Consider the following 23,982-nt stretch of genomic DNA (forward strand, 5'->3'; position numbering starts at 1 on the left):
AATTTGAGTTAGTGTCTACCGACCGATCAACCGACCGACATAGTGAGCTATAGAGTCGACTAAAATCCGCGAAAAGCCGCCCCATTCTAGGAAGCACATTACGAACATGCATATTAATGGATACCTGGACATAGATCAACCAGGTTATGGGGAACTGTCTTCTCTTCCATCACCTCTGCCATAACCTGATGACAAAACAAATCCTGGAAATGACGTAATGATCCAGCAAAACAGTTTGAGATATCCTATACATACACGGACATAAACACAAACAAACAAATAAGGGTGGTAATGAAAACTATACATAAATTAAAGCTACAATTTCACCCTACTATGTAAACAACAATTTTACGACCAGTAATTTACGAATAAAATCAGAAAAGAAAAAACAAATTGATTGTTAAGAAAATCGCAGGCGCTAATTCTTATTTTTATATACTCAAAGTAACTTCATTATTCAAGAATATAGAAATTATCGCTTATAAATTAGATTTGTTATTATTTCTGAAGTATAGTATAAATGGGTATCATACGTAGTGTACTTTTCTAGTAGATATATTTATTTATTCTGTTCTCTGTGATCAATGAATTCATTATCCATTATAAAATCTTGAAACCCCTATTGACTAAATGGAATAGTCTCTAGAATCTTCATATTATCGTCTGGTTATATCTATGGTAACGAGAATCACCGCAGAAAGAATCAAGTGAGATATGAGGAAGATGTGTTTAGTTGAGTTTCGAACGACTCTGCTTTCCCATGGATTTAACTATGCGTATTTGATTCGGAATTAGTTACGTTTTTTGTTTGGAATCAAGAGAAATTGAACGAAAATGGTAAGTTCGGTCGAAGGTCTGGTAATTTTATATCATAGAAAGTATCAAATCTTATGTAAATGTCTGGTGTCATTACATTGGTTAAAAAAATGAATCCTTCAAAGGTGTATTTATTTTCTGAAGTTGTGCGCGCCTTCTAAGTTAAGCACTTGTGGATTTTGTCTTTCTCTGGGTTTTGTCAACTTCACGTTTACGTTCAGTCATATCTTTTTGTCAAACTTTTCTCTTATCACGTTTGTATAGTTTAATGATTGGAGCATATATATGTGCTATAACGCATACACTATAACAATTTAATAACTCGAATTTTAACATTTTCTAAGTTTCTTAGTATCATTAATTTTTCGATATCGATATTATGCTATATAAATATTTCATTACTAATTAAATACAATTATTGTGCTTTTTTTCTTAACAACTTAACTTCTCTCCAACATTGTCATGTTCATAAATAACCATTGGTTTTCTTGAATTAAAGACTATATATATATATATTATATATATTATGTTCAAAATAGTTATTGATCATTTAATAGAAGCGTAATTTTTATTCCAATTCAAGAAATATTTATATTCCGGGTCCATTTTCTCTAAATTTTGTTTCTTAGATATAAATATTCTTATTCTAAATTAATAATAATTCTTATTGTGGATATGAATAAATTTAGAAACTCATTTTCATTTTATTTCATTTTCCTGTAGCACATTTTTTCTCGTTGAGTGATGTGCCCATATAAGGACATGGTGATGTCATATCACTACCATATTTGGGCATATCACTACCATATTTGGGCATATCACACTTTGATAGTTTGATAGTGTAGACAGAGCTTTGCAAGTTTGCAGCAGCTCTTGAAAAACTTGATCACTTTTTATCGTAAGGAATGATTGACGATTTAAAAAAAATGCTATGTTAACATTAGATAAAAAAGGTATTTACCTTAAAAAAGGAGTCAAATTGTCAGATGAAGTTTTTTTGTTTAATGACAATTGTTTATATTGTCTTTTATTCTAAGTGAAACCATTGTTTTTATTCGGTTTATTTCCTATGGAAGTGAATAACTTTATTAAAACAGCAAATTTGCCCTTTCAAAGTCTGATTGTATTCATATTGTATTCATTTTTTCAAATTTTGAGGGCGCGGACAATAATACATCTTTAAAAAATCATGTGATTCCTTTTTACCATATTTAATGAGGGTGAACCATCCATCCAGCAATTGATGATCATTAGGGACCATCAGAGGTTCACAAGACAAACATATACACAAGATGCTCTACATAAACAAAGTCTTATTACGAGTTTTTGGGAGTGGAGTTGTAATTTTGTCCTGACATGTGACAGGACTTGAACCCAGGATCCTTGGAGTGGTAGCCAAGCATCATAACCACCAAGCCACAACTTCATGTTGTATGTTTCATAATTAGCATCTGACGTTTATCAAAACTACTCTTAATTAAGGTTTAAAGCAATAAGTTAAATTATGTCACATAGTAGCGTTCCTCTTTAACCTGGAGCAAGCTTGCAGTGACTTATACTTAACTTTAAATATAATTGTCATATACGATTAATATACAGAGAAATAGTAGGCCTAAAAATATTTTCCAATATAATATAGTTTAGTGAAAAATTGATATAATAATAAGCGTTCAATTTTTGTTTTTATGTAAATTGAAAACGTGATTCTCTCCTTTTTTAACAATTTCCTAGAACCGTTTAAATAACTAGGTACTGCAAAACATAATATTCAAACTAATGGGTATATAACTTGTATTGTTTTTAAATAATTAGTATATATATATATATATATATATATATATATATATATATATATATATATATATATATATATATATATATATATATATATATATATATATATATATATACTAATACCTCATCTTTATCGTTTCAAATTAATTAATTAAATTTCAGTATATCACCGGGCGGTTTAGAATTAATGTTCTTTGCCTGATTGGTTTATATATATATATATATTAATGTTTTCCAATATATAGTTTAGAGAAAGATATAATAATAAAAGCGCAATTTTTGTTTTTATGTAAATTGAAAACATGACTGTCTCCTTTTTCAACAATTTCCTAGAACCTTCTAAATAACTAGATACTACGAAAAATAATATTCAACTAATGGGTACATAACTTATATTAATATTTTAAAATAATTAACAGTTTATGAAAGTGGATCTATGAAATATTAACTTTGCGTCCCCTGAAACAATTAACTGTACGTGCAGGGTGCGTGTGTACATAATATTACTTCTTCTATGACTATGTATACACTTAGTATTAAATGCTTTTAGATTACAATAGAACGAGTTTCTGGCATTGGAAGCGAATTAAAACCTCAAATCTATAAAACATTAATAATTATTGTAGCCTACGCGGTATATTAAACTGAACTAATTTGATTAGGTTTCCTATCAAAACAATCATCAATTTGTAGTGGAGCTGTAGCTTGGTGGTTAACGTGCTTGCCTTCCAATCCCAAGGTCCCGGGTTCAATCCTGACCTAGTGCAGGGTTGTAACTCATGACTCTTTCAGCTCCACTCCCTAAGCCTCAAATGAGACTTTGTTTATAAGCACGATAAATTATTAAATAGTTTATCTATCCTGTAATTGGCGAGTTACTCGCTGTTGGATGAGTATGAAATTAAAAAAAAAAAAAAAAAAAAAAAAAAATCATGAATGTTCACTTCACTTAATTGTATTTTAATTATCCTGATATCCGACGAGTATCGTGTGGAAGTGTTTTTAAAAACAACTCTGGTATGATTCGAACTGACCACTTCTTAAAAGGTATACGGTACACAAACAATTATGTTCTGTGTACTATTATTTTATAAAAAATTTATAACATTTATACCAGATTTCACACGTTCAAAATGTGACTTGTTACCGTACCTTGGTACGAACATGTGAAAGCATTTACGTGTTACGCAATCTTGGAAAAAATCAAAAAATCTTACATCGGTTAGGCAGTTGTATCTGCGCATTGCGTATATCTTGTATGTAATACAGTAAGTTTTCATCACAGCGTTTTCGTAACAGCATTACATAATACACTGTGACAAACTAGCCCGTGAAAGATACTCCTATGATACAAAGTGTATCATTTGTATACATTTGTGTTGGATTGTCGTTCTGGAGAAGCGTTTCTTTCGTGTATGTACAAAATACGTCATGATAGAAAACTGAGCAAATGTCTTTTATCGGTGCTCTTATTGTTGTACTTTTCAGTGTAATCCTATTCATAATCGTGCTCGGCCTTACAAAATGTGTTTGTACTCAACGTAACTATTAATTAAACATCTCTTAAGGCATTCAATGTCAACCGTTTCAACAATTATCCTAATAATCTAGTATCAATCCACTGATTAGTTCCTCTTCAGTGTACAAACTTGTATCTTAATTCTTAAAATGCTGATGGCTAAACCAACAAAGCAAGGCTAATTGTGTAAATAGCCCCAAGACGAGTAGGCAAATACTGTGTGTACACACACTTACAATCACCAATATAGGAGAACCAACCACAATGCTGTGTGCGCTAGGCAACCACTATTTATATGCATCACGACATGGTTCAATTATGGGTATCTTTTATTTGCCACTTACTAATATGGTACTATAAAAAAGTGGTATAGGCCTATGGTGTGGTTTTTTATTTCGTAAAAGCCAATTTACACAGACGAGCGGAACGGTAAGCGCGTAGCTTGTTCCACGTAGATGAATGGGAAACCGCCCGACCACCCGCTTGCTCCGCGTCGTGTAAAATGGTCATAATATTCTAAATATTTCCGTTTACCGCTTACCGTTAATATTTGTCTGTCCAAATTGGCCTTAAGACTATCCGAAACGAAGTGTTGTATGCCAACATAACAATGATAGACATTAGTACAGTATTTTGAATAGGCTTCTCCACTTGAATCTTCGAATGCTTTAATTATTTGTCTGTTTATTTGTGAAAATTGCGGGGAAGCTTTCCCTCTCTTCCAACGTTATACGAAAACGTTATAAAACATATCTAGTCCCTATATTGTATTCCTGAACTTATTTGAAAAAAAAAACTCGAGTTATCTATATCTTCAATATGTGTAGAATTAAAAATTAGCACGCCCTCTGTCGCTCCCTAGATTTCGTGATGTATTTCGCTTGCTTCTGTATTTATTGTATATTTTTATTGTTGTTGCACGTCTTTGAATGATTTATGTAAAATCCTGATTCATTTTGATTTCCATATTCTTGTCATGTATCTAAATGTTCTTAGATATTTTTATTTTTCCTCAGATATCCTCCATATTTCGAATTAGTATCGTTGTATGTTATCAATGAATGCTAAAATACATGCACATACATTTTTACTAATCGTATTAAATACAAATGATGAATTTACATGTTTCATCTTGGATCTAATAACCAATTTACTCTTTCCAGGTTGCGCATACATCATGTTTATGCCATCCATATATCCTTTTTTTTCGGAATTTTACATAGACATACTGCAGAAATATTACAAAGACATTGCAATGATAACTAAGCAACAATTTGCATTCATTATTATCTTAATCTCTGTCTACAAATCAAACTTTATGCGACTAAAAAATGTGATGTGCCCATTGTATGGACATGATGATGTCATAGCACTACCATATTTGAGCATATCACTACCATATTTAGGCACAAACTAGTTTGATGATCATTCCGCTTTTGTCAATAAGTTCATTTTTATTTATTTTATTTTCCATCAACAGGATAAACTGTATAGAATCTTCATTAAAACGAATTGATTGATGATATTAAGGCGTCCTGTGGCAAATAAGTTTTTAATCGCGTGGACGCGACTCTATAGTTCACTATGTCGGTCGGTCGGTCTGTCGGTCTGTCTGTCTGTCCGGTATCACTATGCGTTTTAGCACACGACTTATGGCTGTTGGCCTTGTTTTTGTGGCAAATAAGTTAGTTAATACCAAGACTCTGTACTGCCAGGCTGGAATGTATCGATATTTCTATTTAGTTCTTACGTGGTGAGACTTATTTTTACCCAAAAAAAAAATATTTGTATTCTTCCATTATGTGTAGTGTCATAATCTCTATCAGTCAAAACGTCTTTGTTTTTTACTGAAAATACACGATAATTTTACTTTCCTCTTACAATCACTAATTGTCCGGATGAACGATTAGCGGTATGCGAAAGATTGACACTCTGTTTCTTTCTGGCTGTCTTTTGTTTTGATTTAGCTTTTTTCCTATTATTTGTATCTCAATTGAGCTAATCACTGATACCCACAGAATTGGCCCTCTTCTGTTACTTTTCCTTTTCCTTCTACTTCCCTCTTTTTTTCTATTTTCCCCCTTTCCTTAAATACGCACACATTCAATGTCTTGGCTGTGTTCTTCCGAGACCTGAGTCCGTTATTATCACAAACGCCATGCAGCAATTCTGTATATCTTGTTACTAACGTGTGTTATTGACACAATGTTATCAGATGCCTAGTTAGCCTGTATATTATCACAAAATATATATAAACAATCTGTGTATGTGTTGTTTACAACGTATTATCGACGAAAAATTATGTTTCTCACTACATAATAGCATTATTGACAAATGAAAGTAAATCGAAATTGATCTACAACGCCTTCGGGCAACTGAACAACGATAATGCATTCCATTTGTATCTATATCCACAACCTTTGCAATAGACCCATATTTAAATGAATCCCTTTAGACCTATTTAGAATTATTATTATTCTCTTCTCTAATTATATTTAATTACACTGAGCGTGTTTTATCAGGACAATAACATGTAAAAGTTGTACAGGATTACACAATAGTGTTAGCAGCATTCGGCAGCTATTTAACTCTGATGTCACTTCTCACTCGGTGTAAAATATCTACAATTTGGAAAATAAATGAGGAGGCGATACAGCCGGATAGAAATTAAATGGCAGGCTAGGACAATGACTCATATCGTAAATTGTATAGGTAGTAATGAATGGTTATTGCTATAATGGTCATTCAAAAGTGTCCTTAAAAAGGATTTTAAATTCGGTGTTTTCACCACATGGAGAATAATATTTGTAGGCCTACACATGGAAAAGATATTTTACTTACGTTTGCCTATCTCCAACCAGGTGTATAAATGGGTACCCGGTTAGATCAAGACACAACTTTGCGCTGATTACTAGCTGCATATAAGAGTATATTTCCATACGTGTTTGATGCAAAAAATTGACCGGGGTAATAATGTTCAGCGCTAGAGGTTTCACAACATTAGGCGCTATGTAAATCCATGATATTATTATTATTATTATTATTATTATTATTATTAATAGCAATCTAACAATCAAGCATACTACATCTTGACCCGTTCAGGCAACCAGACTTTGTTATTTAGTGCCCATAAAACCATCTTACCCGGGTAAAACTAAGCCTAGGCACTCGTTATTATTATAGTTTAATTTATCCTATGGTCTGATGTCAACGACTCAATGAGTTTGGTTTCGTTTAAACAATAGTGAAATTATTTTCAATAAACTGAGTGTGCTTGATTATGATCAATGTTAATTATCAAATGTAAACCATCTGAGATATACGGTTTCAGCGATCACTGATTAAACAACTATTCGTATTGATTTGCGAACTGATTGATGGTTTGTTTTGCTGTATAACCATTTACAAAGAGCTACTCATGTGCAAGGTTCGTTGGACTATGATTATGTATAAATTGGTACGTGGTGAACATTCTGTGTTATTAATTAAAGGCCAATTTACACATAAGAGCGGTAACGGTAAGCGAAAAAAACGCGTAGCTTGACCCACATAGCATCTGTATCTATACAGAACCGCGTTTTCACTCAACGGCTGAATCTGTATCTATCCAGAACCGCGTTTTCACTCAACGGCTGAATCTGTATCTATACAGAACCACGTTTTCACTCAAAGGCTGAATCTGTATATATCCAGAACCGCATTTCCACTCAACGGCTGAATCTGTATCTATCCAGAACCGCGTTTTCACTCAACGGCTGAATCTGTATCTATACAGAACCACGTTTTAACTCAAAGGCTGAATCTGTATATATCCAGAACCGCGTTTCCACTCAACGGCTGAATCTGTATCTATCCAGAACCGCGTTTTCACTCAACGACTGAATCTGTATCTATCCAGAACCGCGTTTCCACTCAACCGCTCCGTGTAAATGGTCATACAATTCTAGATTTTTTCCGCTTACCGTTACCGCTCGTCTGTGTAAATTTTGCCTTTAAGCTGCCCCTGTTGTATTCTATTGCTATTCGTGCTGGTCGAATAAATAAACAAAATAAAATGATATCAACATATTATAATTAATGTTTTATTCTTTTTATTTTTTTATTTTATTTTTTATTTATTTAATTAAAAAAAGTTTCTTAATCTGAGAAATCATACAGTACAACAAAAACAACTTATTATTGTTTTATCGATTTTTTTACGTATAATGTAAATAAAAGTGGTTGTTAAGAGTGGAACAACCGGCTAGTGCTAAATAATACCAATTAAAACACATTTATCACTGCCATGGCGTGTGAAGACGGCGTGTATTAGTATCTTGTATAAGATCATCTATTTTGGTTAATTTACCTGAAAAACTGGAATTTAAAGCAAAAAAATAGTCAAATTGGCTGCCAGCCAATGGATTTTTAGTTAAATTTAACCATTTATTATGTTATTTTATAAGTGAAAACATTATTTGTTTTCGTTTCTTTTTCCTACGGAAGTGATTAACTACAAATTAACCCTTTCAACGTCTGATTTAATTAATCTTCATTGTTCATGTTTTTGAGGTGACAATACATCTTTAAGCGATTATTGACTCGCTATTGTTCCGAATCAGTTTACACTGTACAAGGATGAAATCCATACATACATAAAAAGCAAGAAGATGAAAAATCTGGAATTTAAAAGAGTTCGATTATCGGTATTGTTATTTCCATAGCCAGATTCTCGTTCTTACCAATTCGCATTTTTATCTGAGATAACTATAAATTGTGGTCCCAGGTATTTCGTCATTCATTTGCAGTGTGAATAATGAATATTTTCAGATTAGTGAATAACGTAAGGTAGTTAGGTAATTATTATGTGTTATAATTATAACAATTCTCTGTATTAATATTGAAATCGTAATATAATCTTCAATATTCTCCCTGGTTTAATTAAGATTTATTTCATTTAACCTGCAGATTCCTTTTCATCCGGGTATTTAATTTCATTTACCACACTACATCCTACATTTTTTATTATTATATATATTGTAATGAGTCTGTAATAATTATTATATAATACCCTTATTGATTTTGTTATACATCAACGTAATCGGATAGTGGGTGTATCCACCGTGGATTGCGTATTTTATTTTGATTTGATTTGATTTTTGTTTGTGTTATGATTTAACCAAATGTACACTATGTCTTGAATAACTTATTATCTAATATTTTGTTCTGTGTTAATTACTTTAAATGTTCAAATACACATAGCTGGGCCTTTGCACAGTACTCATGACCATGAATTAAGTATAGAGTAATTAAAGTACAACTGATTTAACATTGACAAATTAAGATGAGGTTATAACAATAGGCCTACAGCTATTAAAGTGCGGTGTCTCAGAATGTACAAACCTACCGTCAAATGTTAATTGATTGTAATTCAAAATACCACTAGCAGTTATATGCCTATATCTACTTATTGGCCTATGATATTATAATGGGAGTATCCGGTTGCCATTGCAATGTGTATTCCTATAATCAATTGATGTTCGTCTACCAGCCATCGACTTTGAGAGCTTACGGGGGAGGGTGGAGGTGGGAGGGGGGGGGGGGGCACTATTTAACCAATAGTCGGACAAGCATGTTCCATGGTTGCCAGTTTTTGAACTTGGCGATATATATTGTCAAGTAATCTTAACAGTTAAATAGGCCTTAAATTAATTATGTCTAAATAAAGAAAGTACAAAACCGTTTCTTATAAAAGTTTCACGAATATACTTATTAATAATTATATTGAATTCATCTGTACAATCATCGGTCGGTGCTCTGATATTATTGGGGCATTAATCTCGATTTGGAACTCCTTCTTTAAAACTTTAATATTTATTTGAAAGTCAAAGACTACTATCGCTATTTTTTTTTGCTGATTTAGCATACGATTTGTTTTTAAAGGTTATACTGAATTCATATGCATGTTTTTCTTCTATTTTCGTGAAATGTATAAGATTTTTTATAATAATGTTTGATTTTCTCCCTTTTTCAGTATGGATTTATAAATCAGTGTGTCAAATCACTTGTTGAGGAGAAATTTGGAACAGAAGCATGGATCAAAATAAGGTAACATAATACATATTGATATTAAATGAATTGATACTTTCTCAAGTCGTGTAATTTCTATTGACGATACATATTAATTATTCATCTATTTTCCCTATGTCGATTGTGTAATACATGATATTTTTAAATAGCAGTATAATTTAGGTGATAATTCAAATTACCTAGTAAAATCCCTGTTCTTTTTTCATTTGATTTATTTAAATGAATGTGAAATGTTTTTTTTTTTTGTTTTTTCTGATCAACAAGAAAAAACAATATCCACCGTTTTGGAGTTTTCCCGTCAGCATGATCTTATCATGAAACTACTAAAACTGATTTTTATAGACTTTTGCCAAAGTCGGTAGCTTGACCATTTACGATTCATTTTCGTTCTCTTAGGCCTACATATTTTTTAATTTGTGTATATTTAACCAAATTTAATATCTGAAATACATGCCTGTAGCTGAGCTTTAAATGACCACATAGATGTCAAATGGCTACACAAGACCCGATTGGTTCGATTTTTCACGTTTTAGAATGTAGTTTATTTCATGTACTATCATCAATCATTACGTTCAGGAAATCCGGCAATGTTAAAATAAAAACTAATTTAAACTAGGATTTTTACGTCAAAGCGAAATATAAACGAAAGCTCCAGCGAAATGGGAGAGAATGCAGAGAGAAATCAGCGCACGGATGGATTGATTCAAACCACGACCTCAAGATCGGTAATCCAGCGTCCAAAACACTGCACCACAACCAGTGTATTCGCGTTCGATGTCTTATTGTCAGGATGCATAAGAAGTTACCTGTGTATGACAAATGTTGTAGTCAGCAGACAAGAAACACCGTAGCTATTTATTGTTGATATACATGATATCGTACACTAATCAGGAGAAATTAATTGCTCTGTTAATTTCATCATCTTTCAAAGCATCTTTAGTAAATCCTCCAAGTTCATAAATATTATTATCCATAAATGTGTTATTAAGAAGCTATAAATATTTCAATACTGATCAGTAATAAGTGACTGCAATAAGATAATTGACCCACATCTTTCAATAGCCAATAATGTAGGCCTAGGTTTAAAATAATATCTTCATATCAATTTCATATTTAATACTTTCCAATTACAATGTTCAAACTTCCAATTTAAATGTCCCGACTTTATTAAAAGCTGAAACTTAAATACAACTTAATTGACGATATTCCTACGGTTATCGTTGAATTTAGCAATAAGCCAGTGTACACATCATCTTAAATATTAATATTAATAATATATTGCTTACCAAGCAATATTAATCTTTACGATTTTTGACAATAATCGCGTCTTAGTGAATGATGTAGTCAATTATACGTCAGAATATTTCTATTTCCAATATCGAATGTGCCGGAGGTTCTATAGACAAATAAGTAGTATAGTTTATGTTTAATTATGTATGGTGTTTTAATACAGTTTTCTTCATTGATTTAGTGTTATAAATTATTATTATCAATTTGGAATATTGATATAACATTTTAAGTGTTTGTGGTTTTTTGTTGTGTTTTCATTTAGTAGACAACACACCCTATTTCTGTGTAACCATCCGACCCTCCATGAAGTAGAATCCCAGTACGCATGCATTTCATTAAGTAGAATTAGGTATTTCTTATGAAAACGCGTCCAAGATAAAGTTTGTAAAATGAATGAAAATATTTTGGTGAGAGCGATTTATACGGTTAAAGAGAAGGCGTGGACGGTGGATGAGGCCGGGTGGTGGTGGTGGTTTCGGTGGTGATGGTGGGGTTGTATGTTTCTGAACGGTGGACTGGGGACTGGTGGTTGTGGTGAACGATGGTTGTGAAGGTGATGGTGGACGGTGAGGGAAATGAGACAGTTTCGGGGCCAGGTCGTTATGGCCGGTAAAAGCCGTGTGGTGGTGGACGGTAAAAGGGACCGGGTGGTAGGTTGATGAACGGTGTGGAGGAGGTCAAGTGGTTGTTGTTGGGGATTATGATGCTGGTGAGTGATATTAATAGCATATAGCTATTCTAATATATTGCGTGTCTATGATCATCACCTTGTTAGCGTACATTTACTAATCAAGTTGTGTTTAAATGACCAAATTCCAGAAGGTGATTGCACAAAGTGTGAACTACATCAATCGACAATCAATCAACTCAATAATCATTATCACTTTCCATGACTTATTAAAATACCGAGTGACAAACATGCAAAGCAATAGATAGTTGTTGATGTCCTTTTTGTGACTATAATGCAGTATAGCAACCAAAATATTACAAGATATTTCAATATATCTCAAGGACCATCTTCAAATCTATGTTTATCTGAACTACCAACATTTTTCTTAAGTATTGTTTTTTTGTTTGAGTATTGTCATCATCAACAGAAGCAAAATCAGAAGCAACATTATCCATCAACATAAGCAACATCAGAAGCAACACTATCCATCAACATTAGCAACATCAGAAGCAACATTAGAAGTAACATCAGAAGCAACATTATTCATCAACATAAGCAACATCAGAAGCAACATTAAAAGTAACACAAGAAGTAACATCAGAGGCAACATCAGAAGTAACTTCATTGTAGCATTACCATTATTCATTAACATAAGCAACATCATTCTTAACCTAACTTCATCAACATCATTGTTATCATTTACAGAAGCAACATCAGAAGTTACATCAGAAGTAACATCATAAGCAACATCTTCATAAACATCATTGTAAAAGCAACATTATTCATTAACATAAGCAACATTATTCTTAACCTAACTTCATCAACATCATTGTTACCATTAACAGAAGCAACATCAGAATCGACATAAAAACAACATCAGAAGTAACATCAGGAGTAACATTAGAAGTAACATTAGAAGTAACATCAGAAGCAACGTCTTCATAAACATCATTGTAAAAGCAACATTATTCATTAACATAAGCAACATTATTCTTAACCTAACTTCATCAACATCATTGTTATCATTTACAGAAGCAACATCAGAAGCAACATCGGAAGTAACATCAGAAGCAACATCTTCAAAAACATAATTGTATAAGCAACATTAGTCATTAATATAAGCAACATTATTCTTAACAACCTAACTTAATCAACATTGTTATCATTAACAGAAGCAACATCAGAAGCAACATCATTGTAAAGAAACATTATTCATTAACAAAGCAAAATCATTCTTAACATCCAAACTTCATCAACATTAACAGAAGCAACATCAGAAGCAACATCAGAAGCAACATCATAAGTAACATCAGAAGCAAAATCTTCATCAGCATCTTCATTCACATCATTGTGGCATCAACATTATTCATAAATAAGTCATTTAGTAGGTTACAATTGTTGATCATAATCGCACTATAAGCTTTAAAACGTTTTCTTTCAATACTGCAACTAAGATACATACAATTAGTGTATTATTGTACTGTTTTGTTTGCTTTTAGGATAAGTTAATTCAACCCACGCATAATTCATTATACACGTGCACGCCATTTGATCTTGTACGGGATTACATTGTAACAAAAATCGGTTTATTTTATCCGTATAGAAAACATTCGACCATTATCGTAATTAAAATGGAAGTAATGCAGTTCCCGTTCCATGCATTTATTGCTATAATACCAATACTATATTAATCAAAAGGCAAATTACTCAACAAATGGAAATGGAAATATTGTGGTATATCAGTGGCTAGATCTGAACGTTAGATATAAAAAAATAAAAGATAAATCAAAACGATAAAGTAAAGCAGTATGAACGAAATTGAAGAGTTTTGGGATAAATATACTATTTTATATTACTTGTGGTCTGTGTTAATAGAATAACTTGATTGGCCGAAATAACATCACATGACTACGATCCGTTATTCCCCTTGTGTAATGTCATAACATTTTTTTTATTAATATATCATTTTAACATTCTACATAGGCCTATTACAACTTTTATCCAAAATTATGTAGCCTATTTATATCATGTCTGTTATCGTAAACAATCTAATGTTGCGAACATTAAATGAAATTAAATTTGATTTGATATTTCCCATGAGACAAGCCAATTGGATAATTTGTCGATTTATATGTGAACATGAAGTTGTATCACTAACTCACCTGAGTCTTGTGTTAATGTGTGAAGTACGTTTGCCAGTTAAAATAAATTGTGTTTTCAGTTTCCTGTTTACGTGATCAAGCGTAGTGTGTTTAATGTTTAATACTGATGTTTTTTGCTTTAATATAGATGTAAATGTCGTTTTGTGTCATCGTTATTATCATAATTATAACATGCCACAATCAGGCTGCAGACAGGTCAGAATAAGTTCACTAACTAGAAGGTGCCCATCCTAATTGTTATTTTCTAAAACTTTCGAGTCCATATGAAACTAATCGATAATGGCTTAATATACACATAGGCTCTCATGGGAGTTTGATTACTTATTTTTGGATCTTAGAGTGCTACGGAATATAAATTGATCGAGCCTAAAGTTAATCAATATTCTCACAACGTCTACCTCTAATAAGTTATCGTCTACATATTATGCTCTTCTTCTTCTGCCATGTTCTACACGAAGTTTCTGGTTATGACTTTCCAAAGAGTTAGATAATCAGAAACGTCTTCGGCATTCCGTTTCATTTCAATCATTTCTTTTCTGCTTTCCTCTAAAGTCCTTCAATATTTATGTTGCACTATAATCAATTTCCCTATAATGTAGTAGTGTGGTAAAGAGAGTAGTATACACAGTAGAGATAACATCAACTCATTATATTGAGTGTTTTGTTTTGTTTTATTAAGGGTTTCCACAAATTGTACATTTTCAAACAATAGTGGCAACTTCAACTAAAGGCCATCGTATTTGTTTTGCAACTATTCCAGCGTGAATAGCTAGACAATTATTGATAATTTCAATTATAATATATATTTAATTTGATTAATACCCGTTAGTTGATTGATCGTATATCTTGCAACTTATGTTTACCTGAGGAGTGTGTTTGGTCTTGGAGTATTTTATGGTTTTGTTAAATCTACAATCCATGTTCTTATTCGCTATGAAGCTTGTACGGAATAAGCTAGGCACCTAAAGGCTAATGTGCAGACGAGCGGTAACGGTAATAAAAATATAGAATCTATGTTATTCCTTATAAAGCGCGGAGCAGACGGGCTGAGAATAGGACAGATTTTACGTGAGACAAGCTACGCTGTTTTCCGCTTAAGCGTGGTTCCCACTAGAACGCAACGTAGCGACGTATTGATGCAAAGTGCTGTGTTGCGTAATCATAAGTGGGAACCGACGGCAAATATCACAGGTTTGATTAAAAGCAGGCGGGGGATCGGGGGAAAACACAATTATTATAAATACATTTTATTATGTTGCGTATATTGCGTTACGTTGCTAGTGGGAACCAAGCTTTACCGTTAATCTACCGACCAGTTCAAGTTATAAGTTCTCCTAAAACATTTTGTATTTGAACCTATGAACATCTTACTGTTTTCATATTGTATGTAACATTTTAAATTGTATGAATAATATATTTTTGCAATTTCATATTGTACTATCATTATGTTATACATGTTGCTTTAATTCTGATCCTAACTTACAATTATTGCCACTGGCAAATTTCGAGTTTCCATCCAAGTTTGAATTTTAATTCACCATTAAAACTACGAATGCATTTGGATAATGGAGAAAAATATATTATTCTTCATGTTTCGATTAAACTAGTATGCAAATTACGTTACGCATTCCGCTTCCACAACGCGCCACGTGATTACGCAGTCGTGGAATCAGAACAATCATTATGCGCATTTAGAAACATGCGCAAAATGACGGCTTTGCTCTTATATCGTTCTACATTTTTTGAATATGTCACTTCATGATATAGGACATAGAATTCATTTTCCATAGGCCTACTTTTAAATGTTCTAATTCAAATAGAACACGTATAGTTCTATTCCCTCAAGTTTAAACATTTTACAATTCATAAATCAATGTTAATATACCTATTATCAATAATCAAATGAAACTTTAAACGTGTACAGACGTTTATTTTCTAATGAATTGTTACAATTAAATCATGTTTTCATCTAAAATGCTACCACTTTCACGTAAAGATGTTTCTATGTCAACATTAAATTCCATGGCAACAGAGATTATTAAAGTATTTTTATTTGTCATGAACAATTGTTAATGGATTCAATTACTTAGATAAGAAGCAGATTCTAATTGGTACTGTATCTAAATTTTCCAGTATCATTTATGAACGTACTGTGATAGCAGAATCACATGTTTCCCATGTATTGCAGAAATATTCCTATAATTAGTAGGCGTTGAGCAGGTCCGGTTGATGCCGGCACATCTAACTTTTTAACAGAAAACCATTACCGGCATGGTAGTACAATATTCCCAGCACACAGGTCTGTGAGAGATCATAATCAACCCTAGACACACATGTGACGCACGCGAGATGATCGGCCTATATATTACGGAATTTCCTGATACTTGACAAATATATTATAGCACAGAAAATCGAGTACTTTTTAAGCTATGCATTCACACTAAATATTTTACCGGAACGGAGATACAAAATAGAAAATCGGGAACTTTTTAAACTATGCATTCACACTAAATATTTTACCGGAACAGAATACGATGCTGAATCGAATGCCGTCATCTGTTCCGTGAACGCCACAGGTGACTGTAGCTCTTAAATAAACAAAGATGTAAAGTACAATAGCCATTAAAATACTTAAGATTCTAAAGCATGAAAATATATTTTTTTCCTAGTTTGATATTCAATGTATATGTCTTGTCATTGACATTTTGCCATTGACAGAATTATGAATTATTATCAATTATCCACCATATAATCAGCTAAATATAGCTTAGTTATCGAAAGTACCTTTTTTATTATACTACTAAAAATACACCGAGATGCTATATTATTATTGTTATTAGAATAACTTAAGAAATATTAAAGTAAAATTAGATAAATTAAATAAATCCAACTCCTTATGTTTAATGAATATTATTTGCGTGAAGGAAAGTAAACAAGGCCATACACACATGGTGGTGGTCGCGTGCTCAAATTTGAGTTAGTGTTTACCTACCAACCGACCGACCGACCTACCGACCAACCGACCAACCAACCGACATAATGAGCTGAACTAGATAAACACGCGCTTGAATATTGATATTTTTTAATATTAGCCTCATTTCGCACAAAATAGGTAACAGTGAACTACTTATTAGAAAGCAGTGCCATAGGGAATAATGTTATCGAATGCTTTCAATAGAAAGTTGAGTTATTCCGACTAATATGTTACTGGATGTGATTTTGTATGTACGAAATAATTAATTAATGAAACTAAAGCATCATACCCAGTTTATTCAGCAGCCATTGTAAAAGCATTATGTATGAGGATATAAAGCAGATATAAGAAGCATGTATATTTAGTCTTGTCTAGGATTACCAATAGCCACACGCATTTAAATAGAGATCAATATCAACCGTGCTATTATTTTACATTGTATGATTAAGTTATACAATATAACACGAGCTATTAAATCAAAACACAATGTGGTACTGTTTATTACTTGACAGAATAAGGATGTTTCCAATAATTCTTAATAAATATGTTGCTTAAAATGTACCTTATTTCTTGTTTGATAATTATACTTAATTGTGACGATATCGATCGACCCATCACCTGATACCTGGGTAACAGTTCAAGTTCATTTGATATATATTGATAAGACATGGTATGGACTGTCCTATGTGCGTCTAACATTTTGATTATATCAGTAATATGATTGCATAAGAGAGTGAAAAAAGACCACTCATGGTACACTATCACCAATACCATATCTTCGTCGCTATCACCACTACCATATATTCGTCACTATCACCAATACCATATCTTCGTCATTATCACCACTACCATATCTTCGTCATTATCACCAATACCATATCTCCGTCGCTATCACCAATACCATATCTTCGTCGCTATCACCAATACCATATCTTCCTCGCCATTACCTCTACCATATCTTCGTCGCTATCACCAATACCATATCTTCGTCGCTATCACAACTACCGTATCTTCGTCGCTATCATAACTACCATATCTTCGTCGCTATCACCAATACCATATCTTCGTCGCTATCATAACTACCATATCTTCGTCGCTATCACCACTACCATATCTTCGACGCTATCACCAATACCATATCTTCGTCGCTATCATAACTACCATATCTTCGTCGCTATCACCACTACCATATCTTCATCGCTATCATAACTACCATATTTTCGACGCTATCACCAATACCATATCTTTGTCGCTATCACCACTACCATATCTTCGTCGCTATCACCAATACCATATCTTCGTCGCTATCACCACTACCATATCTTCGTCGCTATCATAACTACCATATCTTGGACGCTATCACCACTACCATATCTTCGTCGCTATCATAACTACCATATCTTGGACGCTATCACCAATACCATAGCTTTGTCGCTATCACCACTACCATATCTTCGACGCTATCACCAATACCATATCTTCGTCGCTATCACCACTACCATATCTTCGTCGCTATCATAACTACCATATCTTGGACGCTATCAACAATACCATAGCTTTGTCGCTATCACCACTACCATATCTTCGTCGCTATCACCAACACCATATCTTCGTCGCTATCACCAATACCATATCTTTGTCGCTATCATAACTACCATATCTTGGACGCTATCACCAATACCATAGCTTTGTCGCTATCCCCACTACCATATCTTCGTCGATATCACCAACACCATATCTTCGTCGCTATCATAACTACCATATCTTCGTCGCTATCACCACTACCATATCTTCGACGCTATCACCAATACCATATCTTCGTCGCTATCATAACTACCATATCTTCGTCGCTATCACCACTACCATATCTTCGTCGCTATCATAACTACCATATTTTCGACGCTATCACCAATACCATATCTTTGTCGCTATCACCACTACCATATCTTCGTCGCTATAACCAATACCATATCTTCGTCGCTATCACCACTACCATATCTTCGTCGCTATCATAACTACCATATCTTGGACGCTATCACCACTACCATATCTTCGTCGCTATCATAACTACCATATCTTGGACGCTATCACCAATACCATAGCTTTGTCGCTATCACCACTACCATATCTTCGACGCTATCACCAATACCATATCTTCGTCGCTAGCACCACTACCATATCTTCGTCGCTATCATAACTACCATATCTTGGACGCTATCACCAATATCATAGCTTTGTCGCTATCACCACCACCATATCTTCGTCGCTATCACCAACACCATATCTTCGTCGCTATCACCAATACCATATCTTTGTCGCTATCATAACTACCATATCTTGGACGCTATCACCAATACCATAGCTTTGTCGCTATCACCACTACCATATCTTCGTCGATATCACCAACACCATATCTTCGTCGCTATCACCAATACCATATCTTTGTCGCTATCACCAGGCCAATACAATATCTTCGACTACCATTATCTTCGTTGCTATTATGTTTTTTTTATTGCTTTTTTTATTTGTGAAAGTATTGATGAAGATATGTTTTTACGTTGTAGACATAATTGTTCAATTGTTCTAAATAACCGTTTATATTAATTATTTTCAGAGATAAGGCTCAGGCTGATGATGGATATATCAGCCACGGTTGTTATGACGACGATGTCACTCTCCGATTGGTCAGTGCCGCCTGTGAAGTTGCTGGTGAGAACAACATTATTTTCTCTAATCAATTGAATTAACGTTATAATAAGAACTATATCCTTGAAATTTAATTTCTTTCTTTATCATTTACAATTGGCCAATTATACCAATTAATTGTACAATGCATTTCAAATTTTCTTATGGTTGAAAACTGCTAGGCCTATGCAGTAACAAAACCTACATACATACATACATATGGGATCCTCCTCTTCTACGTCGTAGAACTGGAGTCGAAAACCTATTCAGCACCAAATAGCCTACTAAGGTGTTCGTTAAGAATTGTCTTCGATTGTGTAATGGCTTTGGCTTGCCTGATTTCCATACTTGAAATACGAGAGATGTTAATCTGTTGTTGGAACAGCAAACAGCATCTTTTTTGTAATTGATGTATTCGGTCCTCTACAGATATGACCCACGTATCGGATATACTGACTGTATATATGCAGTCCCTCAAGGAAGATATTCCAACAATTTCACATATCCTTTTGTTGGAATATACAAGTCTGTAGATATCCTCATCTGGTTGTTCAGCCTCATTTTTTGCCCTGCCAAACCCTCTCTTGACCATCTGTATCAATATTTTATGCCAACACGATTCCAACTTCTTTATTTCATTCTCATTTGGAAACCATGCTTGTGTACCATATAAGAGCCGAAATCTTACGCAGGCCTTTCTTGTCTTCATATAGACATCATGATCTTTTAAAACTTCTTTTAATTCATCGAACTTTCCAACAGCACTTGATGTTCTATGGTCAGTGAAGCAGCCATCCTCTCTATTTGTGATTGTATGCCCTAAATAAACAAAGTCTCCTACATTTTCAAAATCCACTCCATTTATGTTCACTAAGGAACTTTTCTCTGCTAGATGAGATGTTGTTCACCAAACACCCGAGTCTTCGTTTTCTTCAGGGAAACATTCAGCCCGTATCTTCTGCAAGTATCACAAATAATGGTCAAGATTTGCTGTGATTCTTTAACATTTTTTGAGAATAAAACAAGATCATCTGCATATAAGATCCACTTGATTATTTCCACTCCATTCTGCTTAGCTTCTTTTCTAATTTTCATAAATATTAAAATTAGTTTCAAATTATCTAGCAATCTGTCTTATTACCATGCTGTTCGATTTAGCGGAAAATGCATTACGTCATAATTGACCATCTTGAAAGTACATTATGAGACTAGAATCATATCATCAAAAAGTCGTGTTTACCCCGAAGGTACCATTTTACCATTTCTTTCCGTTGATCTGTCCCGAAAATAAAATATACGATTGGTCCTGTTATTCAGAAATGAATATTGCAGTGATTTATGCCTATCTTACATCGGTTAGGCAGTTGTATCTGTGCATTACGCATATAGTTTTCATTACAGCGTTTTCGCAACAGCATTACATAATACACTGTGACAAACTACCCTCACTGTGAAAGTGGTATTGGACAAGGTTATCTAAATCTACACTATCAAACTTTATGTGACAACAAAATGTTATGTGCCTATGAACATGATGATGTCATATCTTATAGTAACTAACTAGTTTGATAGTGTAGACATAACATATACTTCTTTCACATGCATCGGAGTTTACAGCAGCGAGCTAAAACCGGCGTTTTGTATGGTCTAAACTCCGGAGTTGTAAAAAGGATATCACTGTATCTGATTCCAGGACAAGTGTATGAGTTTAATAAAATGTGGTTTGATTTTATTCCCTTGAGAGAAAAAAGTGTTGACAACCGTACGTAATAGTATAATTAAGCACATAAATAAAAACACCCATAAAAGATCATTTAAGAAAAAATGAGCATAATATAGTCACGTACGCCATGTGTTGTCAAGTAGAAATCATCAGGATAATGTACGATATATTGTATTTTTGCATAAAACGTGCATGCAATAATTTGCCACGTTACACGTAATGTCATTCTTAGAAAATACAGTGTAGGCTACAATTATCGAATATCATTATAGACAAAAGAAACTTAAGAGCCTTGGAAAAATTCATCAATAACTGTTATAGTTATTATAGTTTGGTTAATGAACGAAATTTCCTAATGCCCACTCTACAGTAACGTGCTTGTATAAATAGACACAACACTTCCGAATACAAATAATGATAAGTTAAAATATTTCAAAATTGTGTGAAATTTGGACCCGCTATCTCCAGATTACTACTCGTCTAGCGTTCATATTCTTCACATGTGTACAATGTTATAGTTTATGAATATTTATGAGTTGCATTTAGAGAATATTTTTAATGAGTTGAAAGATTGGTCAATCAATCAATCTCGGATCACATAAAAATTACACGGGATAACATGAAAGGGCATTCTGGCTTTCTAACAAGTCAAGATATTCATCTCAATATTCCATGTTATTGAGAGATTAATGTATGAGAATGTCATTTGCATTTACAATAAAGTCTTGACATTCTGAAAGTGTGTACATTATTAAAGCAATTTTCTTTGTGTTTTTTTTTACTTTTCATGAGGGGTAGGGGTCCCCAACTTATGTACGAAAAAACATATCGCTTTCCGAGCATGCGTAAGAATCCACTACCGTAACGGACACAAACGTTAGAAATAATTTTGAAAATTAATTAATTTAATTGACAGGGTTCTTAGATTTGAATAATCGTGTCATTAAACCTGTTGAGTATGATGTATGTAAGGTAGGATTAAACGACTGATGCGATTAAAATGCAGATAATTCGATGATCGTAATAGGCCTACGGCTTTTAGAAGCAATTATCAACCTTTTTACGGAATGTTAAAATATTGTATTTTTTCCTTGAACTTTCTGATCTTCAGATTAGACGTACATTATGTACTAGTAAAAGATACCGGTCTAAAGCGTCCCTATCTTCCAGCATCTCCTTTCCCCGAGGCGGTTCAAAAACCTTTTATAATAAAAGTCATCGCATTTTTGTCGAGTAGTTCCCTATGTATGTTCATGTGCAAATCATTGAGAAAGTGTAAAAAATATATTTATGGATAGGCTGCGCTCAATAGAAAACTTTGTATAACCAACACACGTAAGAACTCGGTCTTTTAGAGTAGACATATAGTACTTCCCATGACACCGCGGAATCGCAAACTCGAATTTGTCACTGGTTTTTACTAAATAACAGCAAGGCATGTGACCACTCTATGGAGGATTTCAAGACATAAGATTGAGTAGTTAAATCTGCTTAAAGTCAGACCAGTCGACTACGGCAAGCAGAAATAGGTCTTTAAATATTTTAGTTAATTTAACTCGTTGAAATTACGAAGAAGAGTTGAATAATACAGCACTGTATAGTTACGGATATTTTGTTTGCGTGTGGACTTCAATCCATTTGCGTAACGTTAATAAATGCTCGTGTTATTTGGCATGTAATGCAAGAATTCTCCTCTAGTGTTACGCATTCAAATAGGTGTAGGGATAATACAATCAATGGTAATGGTTTGGCCAATTGTTGCAAATTTGACGTTATAGCTCACTATGTCGGTCGGTCAGTCGGTCAGTCGGTAAACACTAACTTAAATTTGCGCACGCGACTGCAGCCATGTATTTGGCCTTGTTTCTTTTTTCTTGTTAATAATGTTTTTGTTCATGCTATATAATTATTGTTACTGGTAATGTTCAATAAAGTAAGCAGTCTGTCTTTTGGAAAATGGCAATTTTCTTCCTAGTTTTTTTTTAATAGCTAAAGACAATTGACTGAATGCCACTAAAAGGGGTTATGGTCGACATTTACCGTACTGTTCGTTATTGATTATGATACTTCAAATAGAAACGATGTTATCAGAAAACACTCAACTACTATTATAACGGTGATTGTGTTCCTTTTCAATCATATAGATACATGTGTTATGCGTATTGTTAACGTAAGTTAATTTTATCACGTCGCACAACGCATATCAAGTACCTCATACACGGTTGCTTAGTATTTTACTAGGAATAAAACGTATTTATATTGGAATATAGCAGTTGATAA

General features: G+C 33.4%; 1 protein-coding gene across 2 annotated transcripts in view; it reads left to right on the forward strand.

Moving 5' to 3' along the window:
* Positions 1-707: 707 nt before the first annotated feature.
* Positions 708-23,982, forward strand: part of LOC140050009 (guanylate cyclase soluble subunit beta-2-like) — a 45,606-nt gene continuing 22,331 nt past the window's right edge. For both annotated transcript variants that reach the window (XM_072094989.1, XM_072094990.1), the window contains exons 1-3: positions 708-837; positions 10,143-10,216; positions 19,909-20,003. In XM_072094989.1, coding sequence (XP_071951090.1) covers positions 835-837; positions 10,143-10,216; positions 19,909-20,003 — 172 coding nt within the window. In that variant the 5' untranslated portion in view covers positions 708-834. The remainder of the gene's footprint in view (positions 838-10,142; positions 10,217-19,908; positions 20,004-23,982) is intronic.

The sequence above is a fragment of the Antedon mediterranea genome, chromosome 5 (genome assembly GCF_964355755.1).
Source record: "Antedon mediterranea chromosome 5, ecAntMedi1.1, whole genome shotgun sequence".
NCBI classification, from domain to species: domain Eukaryota; kingdom Metazoa; phylum Echinodermata; class Crinoidea; order Comatulida; family Antedonidae; genus Antedon; species Antedon mediterranea.